The sequence below is a fragment of the Diabrotica undecimpunctata genome, chromosome 10 (genome assembly GCF_040954645.1).
Source record: "Diabrotica undecimpunctata isolate CICGRU chromosome 10, icDiaUnde3, whole genome shotgun sequence".
Classification (NCBI taxonomy): Eukaryota; Metazoa; Arthropoda; class Insecta; order Coleoptera; family Chrysomelidae; genus Diabrotica; species Diabrotica undecimpunctata.
In genome coordinates, this window is record NC_092812.1 from 4,891,511 (window position 1) to 4,918,578 (window position 27,068).

The 27,068-nt window shown below is 33.2% G+C and overlaps 2 protein-coding genes across 3 annotated transcripts in view; one reads left to right on the plus strand and one right to left on the minus strand.

Annotated features, from left to right (window-relative positions):
- LOC140451851 (putative receptor-type tyrosine-protein phosphatase mosPTP-1) overlaps nt 1-27,068 on the plus strand; it is an 850,513-nt gene that overhangs the window by 265,416 nt on the left and 558,029 nt on the right. The window lies entirely within an intron of this gene.
- LOC140452203 (uncharacterized) lies at nt 23,380-24,926 on the minus strand. The gene is made up of 4 exons (XM_072546320.1): nt 24,821-24,926; nt 24,529-24,630; nt 24,331-24,468; nt 23,380-23,708 (listed from the first exon to the last, which is right to left on the minus strand). The coding sequence occupies exons 1-4, from the start codon at nt 24,924-24,926 to the stop codon at nt 23,416-23,418; spliced, it is 639 nt and encodes a 212-aa protein (XP_072402421.1). The 3' UTR covers nt 23,380-23,415.

Consider the following 27,068-nt stretch of genomic DNA (forward strand, 5'->3'; position numbering starts at 1 on the left):
TGCATTCTAAAGTACATTATTATACGATTGATAGAGTGGAGATTGTTGTTCTAAATTGTTAAATTGTAATAAAAAAAACTTGTTAAATTGTAAGATTGTAAAAGTTGGAAGATTTTGTAATTATTCAAAAACTTACGGTTTTTTGTGTTCTTAGACGTTGAGGATCCCTCGCTTCTGGTGGGTTCTGCAATCGGTCCTGTCCTTTGGCTGCTCTGCGGCTCTAGTATGGCTCTCGGCTTTGGTACCGCTCTCGGCTCTAGTATGGCTCTCGGCTTTGGTACCGCTCTCGGCTCTAGTACCGCTCTCGGCTCTAGTATGGCTCTCGGCTTTGGTATGGCTCTCGGCTCTGGTACTGCTCTCGGCTCTAGTATGGCTCTCGGCTTTGGTACCGCTCTCGGCTCTAGTACCGCTCTCGGCTCTAGTATGGCTCTCGGCTTTGGTACTGCTCTCGGCTCTGGTACTGCTCTCGGCTCTAGTATGGCTCTTGGCTTTGGTACTGCTCTCGTTCTCCCGGGTCTAGTGGTCTCTCTCTGCTACTGAGGGTGTTGCTGGCGTGGACTGTATAGGCTCTCTCAAACTTCCTTGAAGTATTCTGTTTCTCGATAGGACCATGAACAAACTCCCCTTCGTTGGCTCAGTGAAGATGTTCGTTCTGTTGTAATGGAAACACCAAATAATAGTAGCAGAGTTTATTGTTGAGACGTACACTATGGGTGTAGACCCGGGATTACTTTGAGTAGAGACTGATGAAGTTGATCGTTGAAGACTATATGTTCGTTGAGTGAATATTGATTGAATGCTTCTCTAGTCAAGAGATATTAGTTTTATATAAATTCTATTTGGGTCAATATTTTTCGCGTACCTAGCGTGATATGTGTATTTAATTTATGTAAATTGTTTAACTTTGTCAGTACTTTTGACTGATGTCCAAATTATTATTTATAATTGACCAAATGTGTATGTAACCTAATTAACTACGTGTGTGTATTTAATAACAAATAGATTCATTCGGTCTACTGGGTGATAAAATTATACTGTCCAATTTCGGATATGAATTCTGAAGATTTGATATTGGACAGGCAGCATTAAACCAATACTGCAGAGACAATACTGACACTCCTTCTAGCAAAATTAAAAAAAAAATAAACACATAACAGAAAAGAAAACTTATTCAAAAATGTCTGCCATACTTACTCAAAATAGCACAGTCATTTGTAGTCAACAAATTGTTAAGATCTTGAGTAAAACTTTTTATAAGAAAGCAACAAATAGACTTGGCAGCTTTCCATGTCTACTAATTTAAACTCCAGTTTATCTGATAGTAGAAAATCCGATCAAATTTCTCTAAATATGCCGTTTACATTACAAGAATTATCAGACACATCGTATTGTTGCAAAAATTCAGCTGCAGATCCAGATAACATTTCCTTTATCTTTAATAAAAATCTTTTAAGACCTAGTCTAGCTAATCTGCTTCAAATTTACAATTTAATATTAACTTAAAATAATTTCCAAATTTGTGGCAAAAATCCATAATATTTCCTGTTAAAAAACAAGGCAAACCTTCAACCGATCCAAATTCCTACACACCAATTTCTCTTACATGTACAATGTGCAAACTTATGGAGAAAATGATCAACAAAAGACTCCTGTGTTTCCTAGAAAAATATAAAGTAATTAATTTGGCACATCAGGTTTTAGATCACATCGAAGTACAGCTGAAAATCTAGCAATCCTCCAAACATCAATTGTTACCGCCTTTCAGTGTAAACAAGACGTAATTGCTTTTTCCTTTGATATCGAAAAAGCATTCGATACTCTGTATAGGCTAAACTCGAAGAGTACAGTATATCTGAAAATATATCTTAATTTATTAATGAATTTCTAACAAATAGAATCATTAACGTAAGAGAAAATGGCAAAATCTCTAGGGCTTTCAAATAAACTGATGGCGTTCCCCAAGGGTCGGTATTAAGTCCTACACTCTTTATTCTTCTTTAAACGATATATGTAAAAAAATTGATCTTCCAGTCAAGTTTGCACTCTACGCAGATGATTTAATAAGTTTCTGCCAAGGCAATGACACTATTGCCACATGCAGACTACTTCAGAATGCTCTGACCAATTGCTTGAATGGACTTCAGTAAGTAGATTTAACTTTTCTGTTGAAAATACAAAAATCATTAAGTTTTCTCGCAGGACAGTCAGTACTATAAATCCCAAAATTACCATAAATGGTACTTGTCTACTTGGAGTAAAGAGTATACGAATTTTAGGACTCACATTCGACAGTAAACTTACCTGGAAATGCCATTTAAAAGATCTCAAAACTAAGTGCATGACAAATCTTAACATATTAAAAACTCTGTCTAGTCATCATTGGGGTGCAGACGAAGACACCTTGCTTAAGATTTATAGATGTCTTATTCGTTCTTACATAGACTACTGTAGTTTTATTTATATGTCAGCTAGCCTATAAGATTTCTTCAGAACTTCTTAATTTTGTATACAACACTGCACTTCGAGTATGCCTTGGAGCCTTCAGGTCGAGCCCCGCAAAGAGAGGGGAGTGACACTGAGGAGTAGGCAGATTGAGACCTCCGTGCCGAGAGACAGTTCTTGCAATATAGAACACGATACTGGTACGTCTCGAGTGAGGGGAGTAGGCAGATTGAGACCCCCAACTCGAACCGAACCGTATCACTCTTGATAATGGCTCCAAAATGGGTGCCGAAACGTCGAGTTTTAAATTCTCAACGCGGTTCTTCGCGGTTTAGAGACCTCTCATAAACAAAATATCGCCCCCTCCATCTTTGAATCAAAATCCCACTGTCGGAAATGTTCGCGCCAACTCTCGCGCCAATCCCCACCCTAACCCCCACCTAGGCCACGTCACCATCGACGGTATAAATAAACCGTCCCCTGGTCCCAGTCGTAGTAGTGAACTAGTGAGTGAACTAGAAGTGACTAGTGAGTGTAGTAGTGTCTGGGGGCTCGGGAGACTGAGACCTCGGAAGCCCTGAAGAAGACATCAGAGAGGATGTCGAAAGCTCGGCAAAATGGATATCGACGCGGTTCAACCCGGAAGACTGGTGAGTTTAATATTAATTTTTATAATAGTATTAATCTTAGCTCTAAGTTTAATATATATATATATATATATATATATATATATATATATATATATATATATATATATATATATACATATATATATATATATATATATACATATATATATATATATATATACATATATATATACATATATATATATATATATATATATACATATATATATATATATATATATATATATATATATATACATATATATATATACATATATATATATATATACATATATATATATATATACATATATATATATATATATACATATATATATATATATATATATATATATATACATATATATATATATATATATATATATACATATATATATATATATATATATATATATATATACATATATATATATATATATATATATATATATATATACATATATATATATATATATATATATATATATATATATACATATATATATATATATATATATACATATATATATATATATATATATATATATATATATATATATATACATATATATATATATATATATATATATATATATATATACATATATATATATATATATATATATATATATATATATATATATTTATAAAGAAAGTCATAGACAGTAACGGGTTACTGGTAAACAACAGACAGTTGAAAACCGGGAACGACCCAATACTAAGGAAGCAATAAAAAACGGGTGCTTCTAAGTAAGTGTCTTTTATTAAAAGTCAAGCTTTCGCCACATAATTTTGAGCTTTATCAGAACTTGCTGTAATGGAAAAACATTCTTTACAATCAGATGTTATTTTTAATCTTACCTTAATGTCAACACTATCTCTTAGTGTATAATAAAATTGATATGAAAATACACATATTTTTAAAAACAAATCAATCGCATCTCCCAACTGGAGGAAAAATCGCGGAAGACTGGTGAGTTTAATATTAATTTTTATAATAGTATTAATCTTAGCTCTAAGTTTAATATATATATATATATATATATATATATATATATATATATATATATATATATATATATATATATATACATATATATATATATATACATATATATATATATACATATATATATATATATATACATATATATATATATATATACATATATATATATATATATATATATATATATATACATATATATATATACATATATATATATATACATATATATATATATATATATATACATATATATATATATATATATATATACATATATATATATATATGTATATATATATATATATACATATATATATATATATATATATATATATATATATACATATATATATATATATATATATATACATATATATATATATATATATATATATATATACATATATATATATATATATATATATATATATATATATATATATATATATATATTTATAAAGAAAGTCATAGACAGTAACGGGTTACTGGTAAACAACAGACAGTTGAAAACCGGGAACGACCCAATACTAAGGAAGCAATAAAAAACGGGTGCTTCTAAGTAAGTGTCTTTTATTAAAAGTCAAGCTTTCGCCACATAATTTTGAGCTTTATCAGAACTTGCTGTAATGGAAAAACATTCTTTACAATCAGATGTTATTTTTAATCTTACCTTAATGTCAACACTATCTCTTAGTGTATAATAAAATTGATATGAAAATACACATATTTTTAAAAACAAATCAATCGCATCTCCCAACTGGAGGAAAAATCGCGGAAGACTGGTGAGTTTAATATTAATTTTTATAATAGTATTAATCTTAGCTCTAAGTTTAATATATATATATATATATATATATATATATATATATATATACATATATATATATATATACATATATATATATATACATATATATTTATATATACATATATATATATATATATATATATACATATATATATATATATATATATATATACATATATATATACATATATATATATATATATATACATATATATATATATATATACATATATATATATATATATACATATATATATATATATATATATATATATATATATACATATATATATATATATATATATATATGTATATATATATATATATATACATATATATATATATATATATATATATATACATATATATATATATATATATATATACATATATATATATATATATATATACATATATATATATATATATATATATATATATATATATATATATATATATATATATATATATATATATATATATATATATATATATATATATTTATAAAGAAAGTCATAGACAGTAACGGGTTACTGGTAAACAACAGACAGTTGAAAACCGGGAACGACCCAATACTAAGGAAGCAATAAAAAACGGGTGCTTCTAAGTAAGTGTCTTTTATTAAAAGTCAAGCTTTCGCCACATAATTTTGAGCTTTATCAGAACTTGCTGTAATGGAAAAACATTCTTTACAATCAGATGTTATTTTTAATCTTACCTTAATGTCAACACTATCTCTTAGTGTATAATAAAATTGATATGAAAATACACATATTTTTAAAAACAAATCAATCGCATCTCCCAACTGGAGGAAAAATCGCAAACAAAGCCTTTAGTAAATATTTAAAATTATTTTAATATAACCATTTGGCCGGCATTTTTGACAAGCAATTGTTAATTAAGTCATGTGTTGTTTCAACTGTCACTTATCGAAACAGCACCTGTCTTAATCGCTTCTTCTTTTTGTTAGCATAGAACACTAACATTATTCAGTCAGCAATATTAGACTTTTTTAAAAGTCACACAAAATTAAAATTAAATATATATATATATATATATATATATATATATATATATATATATAGATATATATATATATATATATATATATATATATATATATGTCACATTCTATATAAATATATCATGTTTACTAAATTATTTGGTTTGTATTTAGTGTTGGGTATAGTAGTCAACACTCCGGTGAGATGTACGTATTATATACCTTTTGTTGAAGAAACAAGTGTATCAGTGATGTTGATAGATATAAAATAAAAGTTAAATCTTGTCCTCACAAAAGGGGAAATAACACATCCGTGTAGATGTTAGTATATCACAAATATTTCATTGTTGTCTTTTACATTCATTTATGTTAGTGGTATAAACACAATAATATCTTCAAGAAAGGTTAGACATTTACAGATTTTTTTTAAAATTCAAAATTTGAAAAAATTGTCTGGTTGAGAAATATAAAAAAAATATAACAAAAAAAATATATAAAAAAGCATGGTTTGTACATGAAGTTAAGTATAATTTTTTTTAATTAAAATTGTTAACAATTGAAGGGTACAGGTAAAGAAGGTGTTATGTCAATTTTTGCAGAAAATGAGTTTCTGGTCCCCTTTGTTAGCCAGTGATCTAGACTACCATTCTATAAATCAATCACCGCTATGAACGTGTTCAGTCATGAATAATAACATATTTTAATTTCTCTAGTCAGGCTAAGAAGGTGGCAAGTCCGCGCGGTCCCGGCGAAAAAAGTGCTTTGTCAAATTCCAGCAAATTTAGTAAAAAAACGTGTTTTCGTCAGTGAACTTGTGTTTATTACAAAAACTGAATAATGGAGAAAATTGACCCTGAAATCGTTGATAACGACATGTCGCCTTCAAATAGAAATAGCAAAAAAAAAGAAGTATGGAAAATTAAGTGATGTAAATAAGTTAATAAATTTGAGAAGCCGTACTATGGGTGAGGACTGTAGGTGTACGAGATTAAAGTGTTTTGAGCGTGTACCAGAAAATGTTAGGAACAAAATCATCCAGAGTTTTTATCTACTCAACTCAGTTGATAAGCAGAATATATATCTGTGTGGTTTGACAACGAACCTTCCGATCAAACAACGAAGAACAAGGCAACAAGAACAAGATGCTCTTCTTCACGATGCATCTTTCCGGTACCGTGTAAGAGTTGTAAACAATATAAATGGGCATACTGAAGATGTTGAACTATGTAAAAAGGCATTTATATCTATACATGGAATAGGTCGAAGAAAGTTATCCGTGCTGCAGCAATCATTGAAACTTACAGGAGATGCACCAAAAGATCGTAAAGATAAGCACACTAATCAACCACAAAAGCTCTCTATTAAAGTAAAAAGTAAGATAAAAAGTCATATTGAATCGTTTAGAGGTCGTAAAAGTCATTACAGTATGCATGATACGGCTAAGGTATACCTACCAGAAGAACTGAATATTAAAAGAATGTTTAATATGTTCTGTGAAAAGTTTCCAAATGAGCATGTGTCATATAAAACATATAGGACCATTTTTTCAACCGAGTTGAACATATAATTTGGATACCCTAGATCTGACACATGTAGTCAATGCGACGAATATTTAGCCAAGATTAAAAGTCTAAAAGCTGAAAAACTCAATTTATCGCTAACAGAAAATCTGACTCACCGTAAACTAGAGGCAGATATAAACCGATTAAATATAGAGAATAAATTACACAAAACGAAAGCAGAACAATTTTATAAAAGAAAGAGGGACGCAAGAACACGTAGCCAGAAGTTGATTTTCACGGAAGCAATCTGCATCGATTTTGCAAAAAATCTTCCAGTTCCGAATATTAGTACGAGTGACGTCTATTATAAAAGGCAGTTGTCTACATAGGCATTCAATATCCATGTCCAGGTACATAACTGTTCCTGGAAAAACTATTCTGAATGTCTACAACAAGAGTTGTTAAGGAATCTAAAGTTCCATAACCTTTCTTAAAGCCATGTTGTTTAGCGGGTAAGAGACTTTAATCCCTTAGCCACCAATCTAACCTAATTTTAATCATCAGTTCAAGAGTCTTGAATATACATGATAATAATGATATAGGTCGGTAAGCTTCAGGTAATTTAGGGTTTTTTCCCGGTTTGGGAATAGGGACAACTATAATACGCTTAAAATCGATTATGCCGTTACCCTCAATAATTATCTGGTTAAATATATTTAAAAGTAATTCTTTTGCATTATCTGGCAAATTTTGTATCATAGGATATTTGACTGCATCATATCCTGGTGAGGTACTAACGCGATTATCAAGGACAAACTCTAATTCAGCTCTTGAAAAAGGTGTTAAGAAGAAAATGATTCTGATCAGATGGGAGAATTCTGTATATAATTATCTTAACCCTGAAGTTCGCGAACTAGAAATATTCTGCGGTTGCTGTGGAGGACAGAACAAAAATTACACTGTTTCGTTTTCTACACTATGTAGTGCTTGTAGAAAAAAGACTAGATTTGATTAAGGTTGCTTTTCCAATTAGAGGCCATTCGTACAAGGAGTGTGATAAAGATTTTGGATTAATAAATCAAAAAACACGAGTGGGACTACCAAAACAATGGCAGGAAGTATTCCGAATGGCTAGAAAGAAACCCTCTCCTTTTAAAGAAGAAAACGTTAACCAAATGTACTTCAGAACCTGAACAACATTCTTAAATAGACATTATTGAGGAACATGTCCATTACCTTCTAGGCAGATTAGGGAAATGAAAATAGAAAAAGAACATTCAAGGATGATACTTCACCGAGACAGCTACAATGGTGCGTGGGAAACTACTGCTGTTACTAATCCCAAATATAAAACTAAAATCAAATTAGAAGGCAACCAGTTTGAACTGCCTGATCACTTGTATAAAAGTAAGAGACACATTTTTACCTTTGAAATATTTCTGTAACAGGAAAATTTCTTTTAGCGCTTTTACCCATTAGTAAAATGAAATGGAAGAATCTCCAAGAGCTGAAGATATTTTGTGGCTCAGCGGCTCAAGACTACTTTAACCAGTTGCCATATTTGCAGAAGACAAACCGATGCATTACCTTTGAGCTTTATGATTATCTATTGCGGTAAGCTAGACAACCTCATCTGTATACGAATTGACCCTAAATTTTTTTTTGTTCTAGGATCAATAAAGCACTCAACAGTCTCAACACCTGAAAAATTTTACCACATCCTCTTTTTTCGTAAGGAAACGCTTTTAGTTTTATTTATATAGATTTTAAATTTATTATTTAATAATATTAAGTTATTTGACAAAACACCTTTTTGCCCTGTAAAAATTGCAATTTTCTACAAAATGTTTTATTACTTTTTATGCATTTGTATTTTGGCTATTCATATTTAACTGTCTAAAAGGTAACATTCCAATACATTATTAAAAAATGTGTCACCTCTTATTTTCCCATAATAAACAAACACCAGAGAGTCCAAACCTTTAAAACCGTTTTTCTCGAAACTTATTTTTTTGACATAGCACCTTCTTTGCCTGTACCCTTCAATTGTATTGTGGATTAAATTAAATTTAAGTACACTTGTAGTGCAGGCAATAACAATAAACTGAGTCACAACACACAGAAAATAACAACAGTACGTTACAGTGAAGTGTGGAGCAACAGTATTATGTAAATCTAATATAAGAAGGTGGTAGTTTTTTATTTTTAGTGAATTTCTGTTGTAAAACATAAGTATAGATGGAACTTAAGTTATCAACATTTTTTTGTGGTTAAGTGAATTAGAACAATTATTAATATAACACATCTCTAAGATTTTACCATGAGCTTTTTTTTCAGCTCTATCTAGAATTATGGCCTCATCATATAGGACACGATGGTCATTGTCGTTAACATGAATACTCAAACTAGTTGCTAGGGATTTATGTTTACAGTCACTTTTGTGAAGAGCTAGGCGCTTACTGAGTCGTTGACTTGTATGACCTTTGTATATTTTGTCACATTCACAGGGTATACCGTAGATTACGTTACAGTTCTTATCTAGTGGAACTGGCTCTTTTAGTTTAGAATAGAACAAATTGAGTTTTTTGTTGTTATAATTGGCTATTTTGATGTTAAATTTTGACTAAATTTGACTAAATAGTCTAGTGAGAGATTGTATTAAACCTTCTATATAAGGTAATGATCCATACTTCAACTGTACGACGCTGTTAGATGCTGAACGATCATGACCAGACATATCGTCATTTGCACTACGTTCTGTGTATGAATACAAAAGTTTATTAAGCAAATTTTTAGGATAATAATGGCATAGTAATGTGTCAAACAACAGTTTTAAATTCTTTTCAGTAAAAGTTGGATGTGAGATTTTTAATATTCTATTTTTCATTGCTAGAACGGTGCTAACTTTCTGTTTCATGGGATGATATGAGTTAAAGGGTATATTTCTACCTGAGTTAGTAGTTTTTCTATATCAATCTAAACAGATGGTGTTATCAAGAAAGGGTACCGAAGAGTTTGACTCCTCTTCAACTGTGAATTGCAAATGAGTATTAAATGAATAAAAAATTGTAAGTGTATTCTGTACCTCACCTTGTGGTACTGATGTTATTAAATCATCTACATATTTGGTACAGAAAAAGAAATTGAAAGTGTACATCGCTCATCTGGAAGAACAGTGTCACAAGTCAAAAAACATCATGTTTCAGGAGAGACAGAAATAGATTTTTTAGATCTTAATTTAACTGTCAATTTTAAACGGTAATTGCTAAAATTTTCAAATCAAAAACGAAGAATACGGGTAAGTGAATGTTTCTAATTGTGTAAGAAGCAAAACCAAAAAAATATGATATCTGATTTAACAAAGAAAAAATGATAAATATTTTGACTTATGTCACTTTCCTTTTAAAATGATGGTCACTTTTCTAAAAATTATTGAAAGTATTAACTTAATAAAATATATTATTATAAATAAAATTTTATTTATAATAATATGGAAATTATCTTACTAGTATAAAAAAATATTATTAAACATATAAGAGAAAATAAACATTTTATGTCTAACACTTGATAAAACGAAAATACTTGAATATAACAGGTAAATAGTAGGTAATCAGGTAATCTACAAAGACTCATAAAATGGCAAATAGGGCTTGGGGATACAATCTTTTTTAAATAATAATCAGCCCTTTCAACGAATATAAACATTAAACAAATCAGGAATAATTGATAAATTTTAAACAGTATTTTATTTTTTAAATCAACTTATAAGTAGGTATTTGATTCTGTCCATCACTAACTATTATAATGTTTAGTTATTTACAAAAAAGTAGATGAATATACGAGAAAAAAATCATTTCTCTAAATATTTCAACAGTCACGATAAATAGTAAATCTATTTCAAGGATAATGTCACATGTGAAAAAAAAAAACACAAACGTAAAATATATTTTATCAAATACTTTACGAATAATTGCATAACTTAAAATATGACTATATTATATTAAAAATGTAATAAGAAACCTACTCACCTTTTCAAGAGCAACGAAACAAATCTAAATATCTCACTTTTCCGACGAAACGCCGAAAAATACTAGGACACTTCTCAAAATATAACGGTTTTCTTGATAAAAATCGATACGTTCACTTCAAACGTCAGAACCCAACTAAAAAGTGTCATTCTTCCGGAATAAAAGTATTCATTTTACCACCAAAGGAATAATGACACTACCGCCATCTTTCGAAGTTGGTAGTAGATATCCATGTGACATTTTTCCTGGTAAAAGTATAGGATATTTGGAGTCAATTTAACAAGATAACTGGAATTATGCATTTTTTGAGTTGTGTCACTTTTCTTCCCGATGAGCGACAGATGTTGATGTACAGAATACAACAAGTTATTCATAAATATTTCAGCTAAAATTGGTGAGGCTGCTCCACCCATCGGTAGTCCTAATTTTTGTTTGTAAAATTTACTATCAAATGAGAAATAAGTACGATTATACAAAAAAGCAATAATCTCTATGAACACTATTTTTGGAATATTGCCATTCGGTTATATTAGGTCAAAAGGTTCTTCCATAAGTGTTAGTTAAAAGTTATTAAGTCAAGAGGTATATTGGTGAATAGTGAGACTACATTAAAAGACACCACTACGAAGTTGTTTGGTATAACTGTGTTATTAATTTTTTGCACAAAATCGAAAGTATCTTTTATTTTAAATTTATTAAACACATCAAAGAAAGTGGTTAATACCTGGGCTATCATTTTGGCTAACGGTTGAATAGAAGATTTAATGCAAGATACTATAGGTCTAAGACGTATTTCTGGTTTATAAACTTAAGGTAATCCATAATATTTTGGACAAATGCCGTTATAGGTAGTAATAGATTTAGCTATTTCAGAAGAGATGTAATCATTTCCTTTGAGTCGTTTAACTAACTTATTGCACGCATTCTCCATTAAAGTGGTAGGATCTTTATCAATCAATACATACGTATCGCGATCATTCAGGAGGTCCAATGATTTCTGAATATATATGTGTCTCTATTCATAAGGACGGTTACATTGCCTTTTGTGACAAGAAGATTAGGATTATTTTTAAGGAAGATTCTAGTTTCTTTTTCAATAGCAAAAGAAGGTGACTTGAGATGTTTATTGTGTTGTATAAAATTTGTAATATGATTCGTAGCTAAACTTTTGTTAAGATTCTGATCTTTCTGTGGTGTCCAAGTGATAATGTGCTCTACTTCACTAATTAACTTAGATGTAAATATATTTAGGTGTTGTAGGTAAACTAAATTTAGGACCTAGAGCTAAAAAGCCTAAAATTTGAAGAGGTACCTCAATATAGGAAATGTTTTTTATCCATCTATCATTGAAACTACTGTAGATATAGTTTATTGCTTTTATTAAGTTTTTACGTTTATTAATATTAGCAATTTTTATTTTATTGAATAATTTATTATAGGAATTATTCTGTCTGAAAAGAAAATCATCTAATATATCCTGTGGAAGTAAAAAACTGAGTTTGTCTATGCACTGAAGCCCAGTTAAACCAACGTGATTTAAGTGAAAATTTTATCTTAAGAAATAGTTTTTACTTAAGTCCGTTAACTTTCGTTCCACCAACTAAAAATATTTACTTAAGTATAAATATTTTTGCTTAAGCTCAAGTCAGCTACTATGACGACTTAAGCAAAAATTTTAACTTGGAGCACATTCATCTGTCATATATTGACATATAAGTGAGGTTAAATTTAAATTTATTCTGTAGATGTTATGTTAACTTTCGCATTTTTTTTTATCTAATTTAATTTTTATATTCCTATTTTTTATAAATTCTGCCGTAATTTATAGTAAAACGTAGTATATAATAGTTGATAGTGTATATACAGTGTACGTAGATATTTTAGTGTTGATAGGAGATTATATATATATATATATATATATATATATATATATATATATATATATATATATTTTTAATTCCACCGAAGTGTATAGTTTATCATGTATATATAGAATATAGTGTGATATATTTGCAAAAATGGATCTGGTCGTTATGGATTTGGATGCGGAAGATTTATTTGGGCTTGATGAGTACAATCAGATGGAAAATCAATTGAATGTAGTGGATGAAGTAGATGAAGTGGATAATATGGTCGTTAGAATCCCAAGGCAAGTCAAACGAACAAGCTATTTTGAAACATATACTGAAAAAGATTTTTTTGAAAGATTTCGATTATCAAAAAACAGTGCTTTTGAAGTATTATCTCAAATAGAAGAACAGTTGCAGTTTACTAGTGCAAGGTGAGGCAAATTTAACATTGAATCAGTTTAAAGGGCTTTACAATGAAAGTTTTGCTTGTTTCAGAAATAAATGTTTAAGTCCGATGGACCAGTTTTTAATTTGTCTAAGAGCATATGCCACAGGAGGACATTTATTAAGTATAAGTGACATCTTTGGACCTTCGAAGTCATCTGTTTGTAGGATTGTTCAACGGGTTACTCCCTTAATAGCATCAATGAGACCTCGCTACATTCAATTACCAAATAATATAGAAGAAGTTCGAGAGCAACAGAATAAATGGTATGAAATGAGAGGGTTCCCAAGAGAGGTTGGATGCATTGATGGCACTCACATAAAAATAACATCACCTGGTAAGAGTGTGTATTTAAAAAGTCACTTAACTACTGCATATAACTATAATGTTACTATTTTGTTATAGGGGGAAATGATTCAGAAATTTACAGGAACAGAAAAGGATACTTTAGTATTAACGTTTAAGCAGTATGCTCAGCTGATGGTCTGTTCCAAAATATAACAGCACGATGGCCTGGATCTGCCCATGACCAAATCATTCTAAACAATTCAGTAGTGAAACAAAGATTTATGAGAGGAGTTTTTGCAAATGGAGTTTTATTAGGTGAGCATTTTATATTACACAAAAACATTGTTATTTCTTTTTTATATTTGTCTGTCTTATACAGGACAATACTTACAATCTATATGGAATCCCACTGGTGATATGATCACTGACATTAATATAGTGATGTCTATCTGTAATTAATTAAATACTCACACATTTTCCTCACCTACATGTAACTAATAATCAATATTAAATTACAATAATTTTAGGAGATGGCGGCTACACATGCACCAACTTTTTGTTAACTCCTCTCAGAAATCCGCAAACAAATGCTGAAAGGCGTTATAATGAAGTTCACATAGGAACGAGAGTAAAGGTGGAACAACTGTTTGGTGTTTGGAAGCGAAGATTCCCTATTGTGGCATATGGATGCCGATTAAGTTTGAGAAGTGTATTACCCATTATTGTTGCCACAGCTTGTCTGCAGCATAATGTAACAGTCAGGCAAGACGAACCACAACTTCCAGCCAATGATGATATTGGTGAATATATTGTGATAGATGACAATTACATTGTGCCAGCAGGAAACCGAAATAATGATCAAATTAGAAGACTTTTTATTGAAAACTATTTTACTCAGCCTTAATGTTAGCGAGAATAAAGAAATGCCAAAAATATTTACCATGAATATCATTATGTCTTTTTGATCAATTCTAAAGTTTCACTATACTACACATATTTTCATTTTATATTTTTCTTTTATTTTTTTTATGTATACTTTATTAACTTCTATGCAATTTCAATACTTTTATATTTTTAAACATAGAACAGTCATTGGCTTAAAATGTATTGAAAACAAATATATAACAACTAATTATACTCCACAAAAATCGTAGTATATAAAATTTATATACTAGGCTATACTATATTTGGGAAGTCGTTGTTGTCCCATAGTGTCATTATGACATTTAGTTTGTATATCAAAATTTTCCGTTAAGATCTTATAAATATCCAATTTTTAAGGTAAAAATGAACAAAATAGCAACAGAAAATCACTTTTCATTATTTAATAGATCATGAATAATAGCAAGCTGAAGAAGATCTGAATAAATTGGATATTTCTGTAAAGACTTACAAAAAGATGTTACCACATAATTGGATGCTGTCGGATGTAGAAATTAGTAGTGCAACAAACTTTATTGCTAATCTGTTTAAATAATTTACTTCCAGTACAACTGATTTAAGTGAAGACGAAATTATTTCCACATCGAAAGCATATCACGCAATGACACTAATTATCAACGGTAAGATAAGAACCTGGATTATAGTGTTTTTGACAATTACTTATGAACATTTTAATCACATTTTGTATATGTGCCAGTTTGTGGGTTTATTTACGGTGCCCCCAAGTACCTTTTTCATGAAAATGCATCCAGTTGATTATTTATATAACAAAACTGTCAAAATGACAATATATGAAAAATTCCGTTAAGATCTCATATATATTAAAATTTGAAATTTGGTTAAGGAAATGGATAAAATAGCAACAGAAAATCTTATTTTGTTACAGTTTTTATGGATAATATGACTTTTGATCCAAAATACAACAACAATGATGATAATTTTGATGAAAAATGTGTAACATTCAATTTTTTAGATAATGCTCCCCTCGATGTATGGGAAACTGATTTTAATCGTCTAATTGCCCAAAATTTACCATTATAAAAAATGGAAAGTCTCTTTTTTGCCTGTTTTCTCTGTATCCTGAGTAAGCTGAAGAAGCTTTGAATAAATTTCACATATTTTTAAAGATTTACACAAAGATGCTACCAGCATAACTTATTCAACTGAAGATGAAGAAAATGTTCTCACGACACAATTTTTAAGAGGCAAATTTATATAACATCTCCCAATAGATGTCTACATCAGGATGTCCTGTTTTGGCAAGCTTATAGTGACGCATTTACAAATAAATCTAAACGAAAAGTCTATTAGTTAAAATCAAAGAAAGAAAATCTTTGTATAGATACAAGAAGGCTGGTAAAGGTTTTAAAATTAGCAAATATACACCAAAATCCGATAAAACAATGTATAGAAATCCCTACGACTACGAACCTACGATGGCTAAAAACTCATCACCTAAAGACGATTCGTTGTTTTCAAAAACAGATCAATGTACATACAGACTGCTGTCCATTTAAGCCCCGATTCATAGAACAACAAGGCGATTGTCTAGGTCTTGCATACCCAGATAGATAAATTATACCTCCATATCCTGGCGTTTTTTCCATTCGACATCGAAGTGGCTGCATTGCATACAATTCACTTCTTTCAGGAATATTCAGGGAAGAAATTACAGTCTAGGTGTAAAAATGTGTACATATGGTATAGTTTTATCAGAAAACGTGGTACTCATTGTAGTGAATGCAATAATAAACCAAATCTCCCATAAAAAACAATACATGGTAAAGGATTTACTAAATTTAGTGATTTGCCCGGATATCCTACAGGTATACCAATGCAAATCGATATGCTTATATGCAGGCTTATATGGACCCTTTGCAAACGAACTATTATATGCCACACTGGCCAAGATCCTGAAAGAAGTCCAGAATAAAACCAGACTTGTTATGAGTATTTTCTAGTCCGTATGATAAAGAAAAACTACTCAAAGTAGATGGTCCTCAAAAGGCTATTGACAACATTGTTAAGCTTATGTAGTAGTATCGACATCTCCAGGGATTAACAGATAGTTAGAAAAATAAAACGAAGATTTCCAAATAGAAGTTTGAAGTGTTGAAATCTAAGAAGCAATGGTAGCGAGAAAATTAGGTCAAAATTAGATAATCATCTTGGGCTATAAAATAACCTCGCCGTGGTAGAAAAGGCTAGTCATCAGTCTTGGTCCCTCTATTGTGGGATATATCCCGGGGAGCACGACCGATAAAGCTAAGTACAATCCAACTAACGTCCAGCGTCTGTGTACCGGGTGCACAAGACACTACATTTTTTTTCAAATTATCCAAACACATTTCTTTAATAAAAATCTTCATTTCTTCCTATATAATAAAACCCATCCTACAGTAGGATGAGCGCAGATGAGCCTGGATTGGTCACCGTGGCTCATCTCCGGCCATCCACCAAATTTCAAGTCAATTTTATTAATTAACACTTTTATTAATTTAGATTCTTAACATCCATACAAACAGATATGCATAGGGCAGGCGGCTATGCATAATCCTAATATACCGCCTCCCTAACCTCAAGGTGTAACACCATCGTGCCAAAGAGGTGCATGGCCCAGGGGTAATAAAGTGGGCTACAAGCGATGCCCAAGGGAGGTGGCGAACCTGAGGGGAAAACAGCCTTGGTGGGGTAAGGGCGCACTGCCCCACTGGACCGATCAGCACGACCCAACTCGTGGGAAGAAAGATGAGAAAGAAAAAGAAAAATAAAAGAGACGGAAAAGGGAACAGTGGAGATGAAGAAGAAAGTAGAAGAGGAGGAGTGAAAGAAAGGGATGAAACTCAAGGGAAGAAAAACTGGAGAAGAGAAGTGGAAGAAATTGTAGATAGAAATAAAACAAACAGAAATAGCAGGAAGGATAGGGAAGAAAGGGAAAATCAGCAAACCAAGAGAGAGGAAGAAATAAAGGGAGGAGAAAAAGAGAAAGGGGAAAACAGGCAGAAGGAAGAAAAAAATAAAATGAGGGAGGAGATTTTAAGGAAAGAAAACGAAAGAAAGGAAGACGAAGCAGCAAGCAGCTCAGACAGCAGATGCAGCTTTGACGATGAATGGAAAAAAAGGAGGTCAAGAAAAAGAAAACCAAGCAACAGGACAGAAACGTCCAGTTTAGAGGAAGAGGGGAAGCCACTGAACTACAAAACTAGATCAAAGTTGGAGCGTCTCCAGGACAGCGTAGCGGAACTCGGGAAACTTATGAGAAAGGTGCCAAATACAAGGCTATCCATAAAGAGGGAGGTCGACATCTTGAGAAATCGGATGCTCGATTATATCGAGGAAGTGGAGGAAAATAATGAAGAAGAGGCTCCAAGAAAGTCTGTATGCATGACATCCAGAGGTGTGCAGATCAACATGGAACCCTTGAAAGTTAAGAAGTTGGCGACAATGGGGGTTCAAGTGGATCTAGAGAATCCAGAAGCCATTAAACGAAGGGTAGACGCTATCACAAATAAGATGACAACATGTAAGGAAGAGAAGGAAACAATAGAATTTCTAAATGAAGACTGGCCAGAGGAGGTCTTCACTAGGACTATAGTGAAAGAAGGTAACATCTCAGAATTAACAGGAGACGTGGCAGTCTTTGTCACCAACAATGACGAGGACAACAAAGCCATGGAAAAGGCCAAAGCTATGTTTCCGCAGCTACCAGGTGCTCCAGCGGAGGTGGATGAGGAGGGCGGCCTGGGAACTACGAAAGTCACGATGTCTGTTCATAAAGATGGAACGTGGATCCACAAGGAGAAGTATGGATTTAAACTTCTCCCAAACAAAAAGGAAGAACCTGTGCCGGTGAAGTTCCTGAAAACATGCAGGAAACTGGTACAGAAGATGGAGGAGCTGGGAAGAGAAAACCTGGGAATCCACACACCGGCAGCACTGGGAGTTGAGACATCGAGAAAAATTATGGAATGGGCTGTAAGAGGAAGAGATGTAACGATCACGCTCCTAGGTAAAAAAACAACAAGAAGGTGGACCAATATCAACACCAAGTCCAAAGAACAAAATGGAGTCGTAATCATCAATAAAACCAAAGAAAAATCCTTTGTGGATTTAATGACAGAGGTAAAAAACAAGCTGACAGGAAGAAAGGACATTGACATTAAAAGGATCAGACAGACTAGAGACCAAGGAATATCACTGGAGTTGGTCGGAGGACGGGAAAAGGCAGAGGAAGTGAAGAAACTTCTCTCTGATAATACATGCGTGTCGAGAGCAGTGGCAAAAGGAGGCATCGTGAAGAAAAGACTCTTAATACAGGAAATCCCACCCAATACAACAAAGGAAGAGATCCAAAAGGCCACAGAGGAAGCAGCTGGAAAAGAGCGGGTCTGTGACATTATAAAAATTTGGACCGAAACACGAGGCGCAGTAAGAGGGATGATGAGTGCCGTGATCGATGTGGATGAAGATGTTGCCGAAAAGATCTTGCAAATGAAAAGAATAAAAGTAGACTACACATCCTGCCGAGTGATAAAATCAAGGTTAGAAATACCGAGATGCTTGAGATGTCTTGCCTTTGGACACAAACAATGGCACTGCAAGGGGCAGAACAGAAGAGGATGTTGCTTCCGATGTGGCAAAGAGGGTCACATAGCGCTGGAATGCAAAGAAGAAACAACCAGATGCCTCAACTGCGACGTGAATGGGCATGTGGCAAATTCAAGAATATGCCCAAAGTTCAACCGACTGGTTGAAAATAGAAATAACTGAGGACTAGTCCCAAGAGTATGAGAGTGTAAAAGAGAGCGCGAAAGAAATCCAAGGTTTAGAAATGGCAAACAAAGAAAACATGACTCGAGAGCTGAGAGTGCTCCAAACTAATGTGGGAACGGCAAGACTAGCACATGATCTTGCTGAGACTGCCGCAGTAGAAAAGAACATCGATGTGCTGGTGACGGCGGAACCAAATCCAACAGCGGTGAAAAGAAGAGGATGGTTTGTAGATACGACCGGGAGAGCTGCTGTACGAATCTACAATAGGAAACTGCGAGTGTATGAAATTAAGCCGAAAGAAGGATATGTGATTGTTCGGATGGAGGGGGTGCGACTGGTCTGCTGTTATATTTCTCCAAACGTGACGGTGGGCGAGTACGAGATGAAGATAGACGAGATCATGCAGGAAGTGGGAAACACAGGAGGAGAATACGTAGTGCTGGGAGATTTTAACGCAAAAGCAGCGGACTGGGGATCTCCCATCACCGATGCTCGCGGCAGGATACTAACTGACTGGGTGGGTGTTCTAGACCTAGTGGTTCTGAATACAGGTCTGGAACCTACGTTTGTTAGGAGAGGTACAGGTACGTACATCGACGTGACCATGGCGACACAAGAAATAGCGGCGAAAGCAGTAGGTTGGAAGGTTTTGCCAGACTACACTGGAACTGAACATCAATACATTGAGTTCTCGATATCTGGAAAGGGGACCACTAACACGGTCCGTGCATCCGGGACGTCGATGGGCAGATGCGGCGATAGGAATGACTGGAAAGTATACGAGGAACTAATTAAATGGAGAGTGAGCATAATGCAGGGTCAATCACCGACAGTGGAAAGCCTGGAGAGAGTCATTAAAGAAGCGATGGAGGGAAGCAAGATTGGTCGCCAAGATGTCAACAGGATGCCATATTGGTGGAATGCGGACATCGAGGCACTAAGAAATGTGTGTATAGCGATGAGAAGAAGGTTAACAAGAGCAAGAGGTAGAGCAGGAATCAACCCTGAGATCATCGAGGAGATCGAGGAAGAGTACCGCGCAAGGAAGAGGGAACTGTACAGGAAAATCCGTACAGAAAAAAGAAGGCACTGGAAAGAGTTGTGTGAACAGCTGGATGAGGACATCTGGGGTCAGGGGTACAAGATCGTCATGAAGAAGTTCCATGCGTATTCTCCTTACGAAATGCCTATGGATAAGAAGCTTGAGGTAACAAGAGAGCTCTTTCCGGACGGCAGATGTCATGGTGTATGGAGGGATGAAGGAGCTGAGCGAGCTGTACCCTTTACCATGGATGAACTTATCGAGGCATTGGGTTCACTGAAGACTCGTAGGTCCCCAGGACTAGATCAGATACCACCTGAGGCGGTGAAGGGTCTAGGACGGGTGGAACCTGCGTGGCTTCTGGAACATATGAATGCACTGCTGGAAGCACAAACTTTTCCTGAGCCTTGGAGGACATCGAGGTTAATACTGCTTCCCAAAGCTAGGGAAAAGTATCGCCCCATCTGTCTGCTTCCATGCATCAGTAAGCTGTATGAAAGGATGCTGCGAGTACGCATAGACGACATGATAGAGAGGTCAGGTGGTTTATCAAGGAGGCAATTTGGTTTTTGTAAAGGGAAAAGCACGATTGATGCAATCATGAGTGTACTCGAAGCATTGCGCAACAGAGGGGATGAACATCGCTGGGCGGCTCTGCTGTTGTTTGATGTTAAGAATGCATTCAATACGTTGCAGTGGAACGAGGTAATGAAGGCAATGGAGGAGAGAGAATGTCCTGGTTACCTGATGAATGTGGTGGCGGAGTATCTGTCCGAAAGAAGGATTATGGTGAAAAAGGGCACGATCGTGGACGTGACGGCCGGGGTACCCCAGGGATCTGTCTTGGGCCCGACGCTATGGAATCTGGCATATGACGGGGTTATGCACTGTGAATACGGAGAGGGTACAACCCCCTTCGCATTCGCGGATGACCTCGCTGTACTGGTAGTGGCTCGGGATGAGCCAGATCTCAAATACCGGGTTAGAAACGCAGGCGGCGTCGTAAAGAAATGGATGACGCAGCACGGACTGAAACTTGCGACAGAGAAAACCGAAGCCATCATTCTGAAGGGGACAAGGAATAGGCAAAATATTGAACTAAAATGTGCGGGAGCATGTCTAACACCTAAGAAACATGTAAAGTATCTAGGAGTGACATTGCACCAGAATGGAAAATGGGGAGAGCACGTGCGGGAGGTGGTCCGGAAGGCTGCGAATAGTACGGCTGCGTTGGGGAGGGTGATGCCGAACATTGGAGGACCCAAATCCGAAAGGAGGAGGGTCTTACACGGTGTTGTACAATCGATCGTCCTCTACGCGGCACCAGTCTGGAGCGAGGCCGTAGAGATAACTGCCTGTAGGAGTCTCATGACACGAGTAGACAGAACAAGTCTGTTGCGAGTGGCATGCGCCTACAGGACTGTGTCTGCGGCAGCCTTATGGACCATCACTGGATGTGTTCCGTTGCATGTTTTGGCGATGGAAAGAAAAGAGCTGTATGAGAGAAGAGGTCCAAACCTTACTGTGGCCGAGAAAAGACAGGAAAGGGAAAGGTCAGTTGAAAGATGGCAAGAAGAATGGAACAACACGGAAGATGTGGCACAGTGGACGAAAATGCTGATCCCAAACATAAGAGATTGGGTGGACTGTGGCCACAGGCGACTGAATTATTTCCTGACGCAGGTGCTCACAGGACACGGGTGTTTTAGGGCCTACCTCTATAGGATCGGAAAGGCTGATACAGATGAATGCCTATACTGTGGATACTCGGACACTGTGACACATACGATGTTAGATTGCAGCAGATGGATAGTGGAAAGGAACAGAATGGAGAGAGAGACAGGTGTGAATTTTGTTACAGTGAGAGAAATGATTGAGAGAATGATTGAAAATAAATTAGTTTGGACTAATATACATAGCTATATCCGTGCAGTAATCAAGAAAAAGGAAGAGGAAGAAAGATTGCTAAACCAACGCTAAAGGTAAGAGTGAATGATGCTGAAAGGTGAAGCTAGAAAAGTGGGTCACACTGTGTGAGTTGGAATGCGTGAGTCAGACTGTGGGGAAGGAGGAAATGCCCATCTGGAAATAATGCCGAACTAGGAGCGATGAGTGTCTTCTACGCGCTACCTGGAACGAGACAGGGAACCTCCTTGCTGATGAATAGAGTGTGGATGTGTATGAATGGAGAATGAATGAATAAAGGTAGTGATTCGGAAGTGATGCCGGCCTTACAGCGGCCATTCCGCTTCCGGATCGCTGGATGACAGAGGAGGGTCTGGTTTAGCAGGTAGGCGTTCGGCGTAGACTCGGCGACGAGAGGGCATTTTAAAGTACCTCGGGAACTATCGCCGAGAGTACGAAGAACGAATCCTGCACTAAAGTTAGTCAGGCGGCGCCCTGGACTAAGATGTCTTTTAAAGATTCCAGACCCCCCCTCTATAAAGACGAAAAAAAAAAAAAAAAAAAGGCTATACTATATTTATATAATAGACTTCATACTTTATACTTTACCTTAGTTATATGGACATGTTAATTTTATTCCAATAAATAAATAAAAAAGATGACATCAACTACAATGTGTCAGTATATAACAGAAATAATAATATAATAAATAATGACTTTTTATTGAAATATTATTAACTGATTATTGTTTACAATTTTTTTTTTATTTCATTCTCTAGCGCTTCATTCTCGAACATAAGTTTTCTTTTTTGTTGAAGCATTATTTCCAACTCTACTTCTTTTTGTTTTATTTGTAGGGCCTGGAGTTTTGCTTGAAAGGCCCTCTCTTCTTTCTTTATTTCCAGCCTCTCTTTCATTTCTTCTATTTGGTACCCAAGATACTGGGCCTTTAAATCTACTATTTTTGGTGGATCATTACTTGGAATCTTACATTTGTTTTTTTGTTGTTTCGCCTTCGGTTTGTTATCTCCATCTTGTGAATCTGAAAAAGGTACACATATTTAATTTTAAGGTAAAGTTCGAAACAAACATAAATGTAATTGTAATGTTAGAGCTATACTACAATATCAGGTGGTAGCATGGCATGGAGTATGTGGGTTTATAAAGTGTTAAAATTATTTCTAATGAACATGTGAGCATATACAATTTATTATTTATTAGAAGAACAAGTACATTGAATTATGTATTGTACATACATGTAAGTTATATTTAGTTAAATAAATAAATAAAAATAAATAATTTTTTTCATATATCAATATCATATATGAATCAATATCAGCAACTATCAATAGTTGGACACCATACTATTAATAACTATAGAGTATGGCCACTAGCAATAGTTCTTTACCACTACTAATAATTTTTATTAATTTTCATAACAGAGGTTACTCTATTTTTATGCTCTTTTTGGATGGCAAGGCAAATGTATATGCTAATTTTTAGTATAATCATTAATATTAGAAGCTAAAATCCTTATTTCATTGGGTATTATAATTTCCAATTGTTCAATTATGTATGTACTATTGTCCAGTTGCAAAATGAAGTGGGTCAAGTGGCATAACATTGCAAAATTTGCAGATTTTTGTGTTTAGAATGTTGCTTACCTTCGCAAATATTAGTTAACTGCTTGCAGTTTAAAATGTTATCAGTCTTTGGTCTAATAAAGGTTGAATTATCACTCACACTAAACTGACTACTCTGAAACTCTACATGAGTACAATCCTCTATTTGATTTTCTGTCTCTGAAAACAAAAAAAAATTAAATAATTTGAATTGTATATTAAATATTGAAGATTACATACCTGTTACTACAAAAAGGCTTTTATCCAGTACAGATTCATCATCATACGGGTTGTCCAACCCAACGACTGTTTTGCAGTTTATTATTTCCAATACAGTCTCATCTGGTTCATTCTGAGACTCCAGTTTTCATTCTATTTATTTTTTGAGTTGCTGCTGCCTGCCTTTGCGATTGTTTTAGATTAGCCCAATACTTTTTTAATTGGTCCTTAGTTCGAAAAGTATTAAGACCTTTTGAATTAAATTCAAAATTTAATTGTTCCCAAGCATGATCTTTGTCTTTGGTAGACACACCATTGGTCTTTTTATTTTCAATGATGTCCCTGTATTTGGACACCAAGGAAATCAATTCCTCTTTTTCTTGGGTAGAAAAGTTCACTCTTTTGGTAACTTTTTCCATATTAATATAAACTTCCACACTCTAACTCTTGACAAAACAAAACTATAATCTATGTTTAAAACTACTATTATTATCACTATACTATTACTATAAATTACTATTTTTAAAAATATCCCTAAATTTTAAATTAATATTTACTATTATTAACTAACAACAGAATAAATTCGCAAAATACACAAGGAGGCTTACCAAAATATAATTGATATAATGATTGAAATGACATTAGACAGCATCAAAAATGACACATTACACAAATTTTTCTTCTTTTTTGTTAATAACGAGTCAACAGGTTAAGAATTTTTGACAATTTTGCGAAGTTGGTATCTTTGATAATTTAAGTTTTTTCTTGGTTAAGTTAAGTAAGAACTTGTTTGGTGGAACGCAGATTTTAACTAAGAAATTTTTTTGACTAAGCAAAACTTACGTAAGATTTTACTTAGCTCACGTTGGTGGAACCGGGCGTGAGTGATTAATTCGACCGTTAATTGATGTAAATTCATTTTATATAACAATAACACACTAAAAAGGTTGAAGATGACAAAATAAAGGTTGTTATTTTTGTTATATTATGTTTACGTTTTAATGTCTGTGACGTTCAACAAAAATTTATTTAATTAAACTAATCTAATTTAAAACTCATAAGTGCGAGTGAATGTATTTTTTAAGGGGGAAGGTGACTCTCAGAAGTACCTTATTTATAGAGCTTTCCTGCACCTGATATCTTTTAGTTTTTAACACAAATAAAAAGTGCGTGCTGGGGCCTGATGATGAAGCAAATATTGTAAGCCTTGAAACCGGTAGTCAAAAAATTTACCAACTTCATTAATAACAACTACTTAAGATTGTGAGTATTGACTTATTTCCCATATTTTATACTAGTATTATTTACTCACTTTAGCAACCTTTTCATCATTTAAAAACTACATTATTTTATCTGCACACTCTTTATTGAAACGTCTTCCTTGAAAAACAGAATCTTCAGATAAGTTACGTTTCATTCTTAATGAGACCGTCTGTATATTTAATATCTAATTTAAAATATATAATAACTTATTCATTGTAAACTGGAAAACGGCCCAAATAATATTAATTCTCAAAGACAAAATCACACCCGAACAGCCCGATCGTAAAGGCCTGTTTGCCTGTCATCTACTACCTTTACGATATTTGAGATGTGTTATGGAATAGGCCGTATTAAAATGGAATGGAGATTATTACGAAATACAAAACAACAATATGTATTATATGTAATGATCAGTTCAAGAGTCGGATAACAGTGAAAATGGAAATATGAGATTGTCTTTGTAAAAAAAATATTAGTTATCAATAAATATACCAAAATAGATATTATATATATATATATATATATATATATATATATATATATATATATATATATATATATATATATATATTATATACAGTGTGTCCAGTTAAGTTGGCATGGTATAGGAAACTTTTTTGTTATTAATTTTACGAAAAATAGATATTACCTATAAACAGTTGAGCATGGTGTAAAATCTAAGATGCGATTATCAGATATAAAATTTTATTATTATTATACGAAGTATGTTAAAAATTATTTAATTATTAAATTATTTTCAATTTATTAAGTGTTATTTGAATTTAACTCAAGAGTAAAATAAATTTATATTTCACAATATTGACAATTCTTATTATGAAAAGTTATTTGCAATTAAAATATATGTTTTAATATGCAATTACAACCTTCTAATTAAAAAAAACATACGTCAAATAACTGTCAAAGTGAAAATTTGAATTTAAAAGTTCTCCGATAAAAATTATAGTTTTTAATAATCTTAAACAGTATTGATTTAAAATTTAAGTGCAAAAACCATAATAAACGAGCCGGTTTTCTAATTAGTATTGTAATTTACTTTTTATGTATAATTAGGATTTTAATTTTGACCATATAGTTAAACAAGTGTTTTACGGTTGTAAACTTATATTTTGTTCCCCCAATGGGGGACACTAGTGCAGGGACGTCCTCGTTGACGCAAATGTTAGTAGATAATAGTGAGGACCATTTAAAAATACCTAATAATCAAAGCATGACCATAAAATATGTCAACAGTGTAGGTGCTGTCATGGAACCGGAAAAGAAAACCTTTAATTTACGCT

Coding starts and splice junctions, on each gene's coding strand:
- LOC140452203 (XM_072546320.1), bottom strand. CDS start 24,926: ATGGAAAAAGTTACCAAAAGAGTGAACTTTTCTACCCAAGAAAAAGAG. Junction 24,631..24,820: donor TGAAAATAAAAAGACCAATG/GTGTGTCTACCA, acceptor AGAATGAACCAG/ATGAGACTGTATTGGAAATA. Junction 24,469..24,528: donor AAGCCTTTTTGTAGTAACAG/GTATGTAATCTT, acceptor TTTTGTTTTCAG/AGACAGAAAATCAAATAGAG.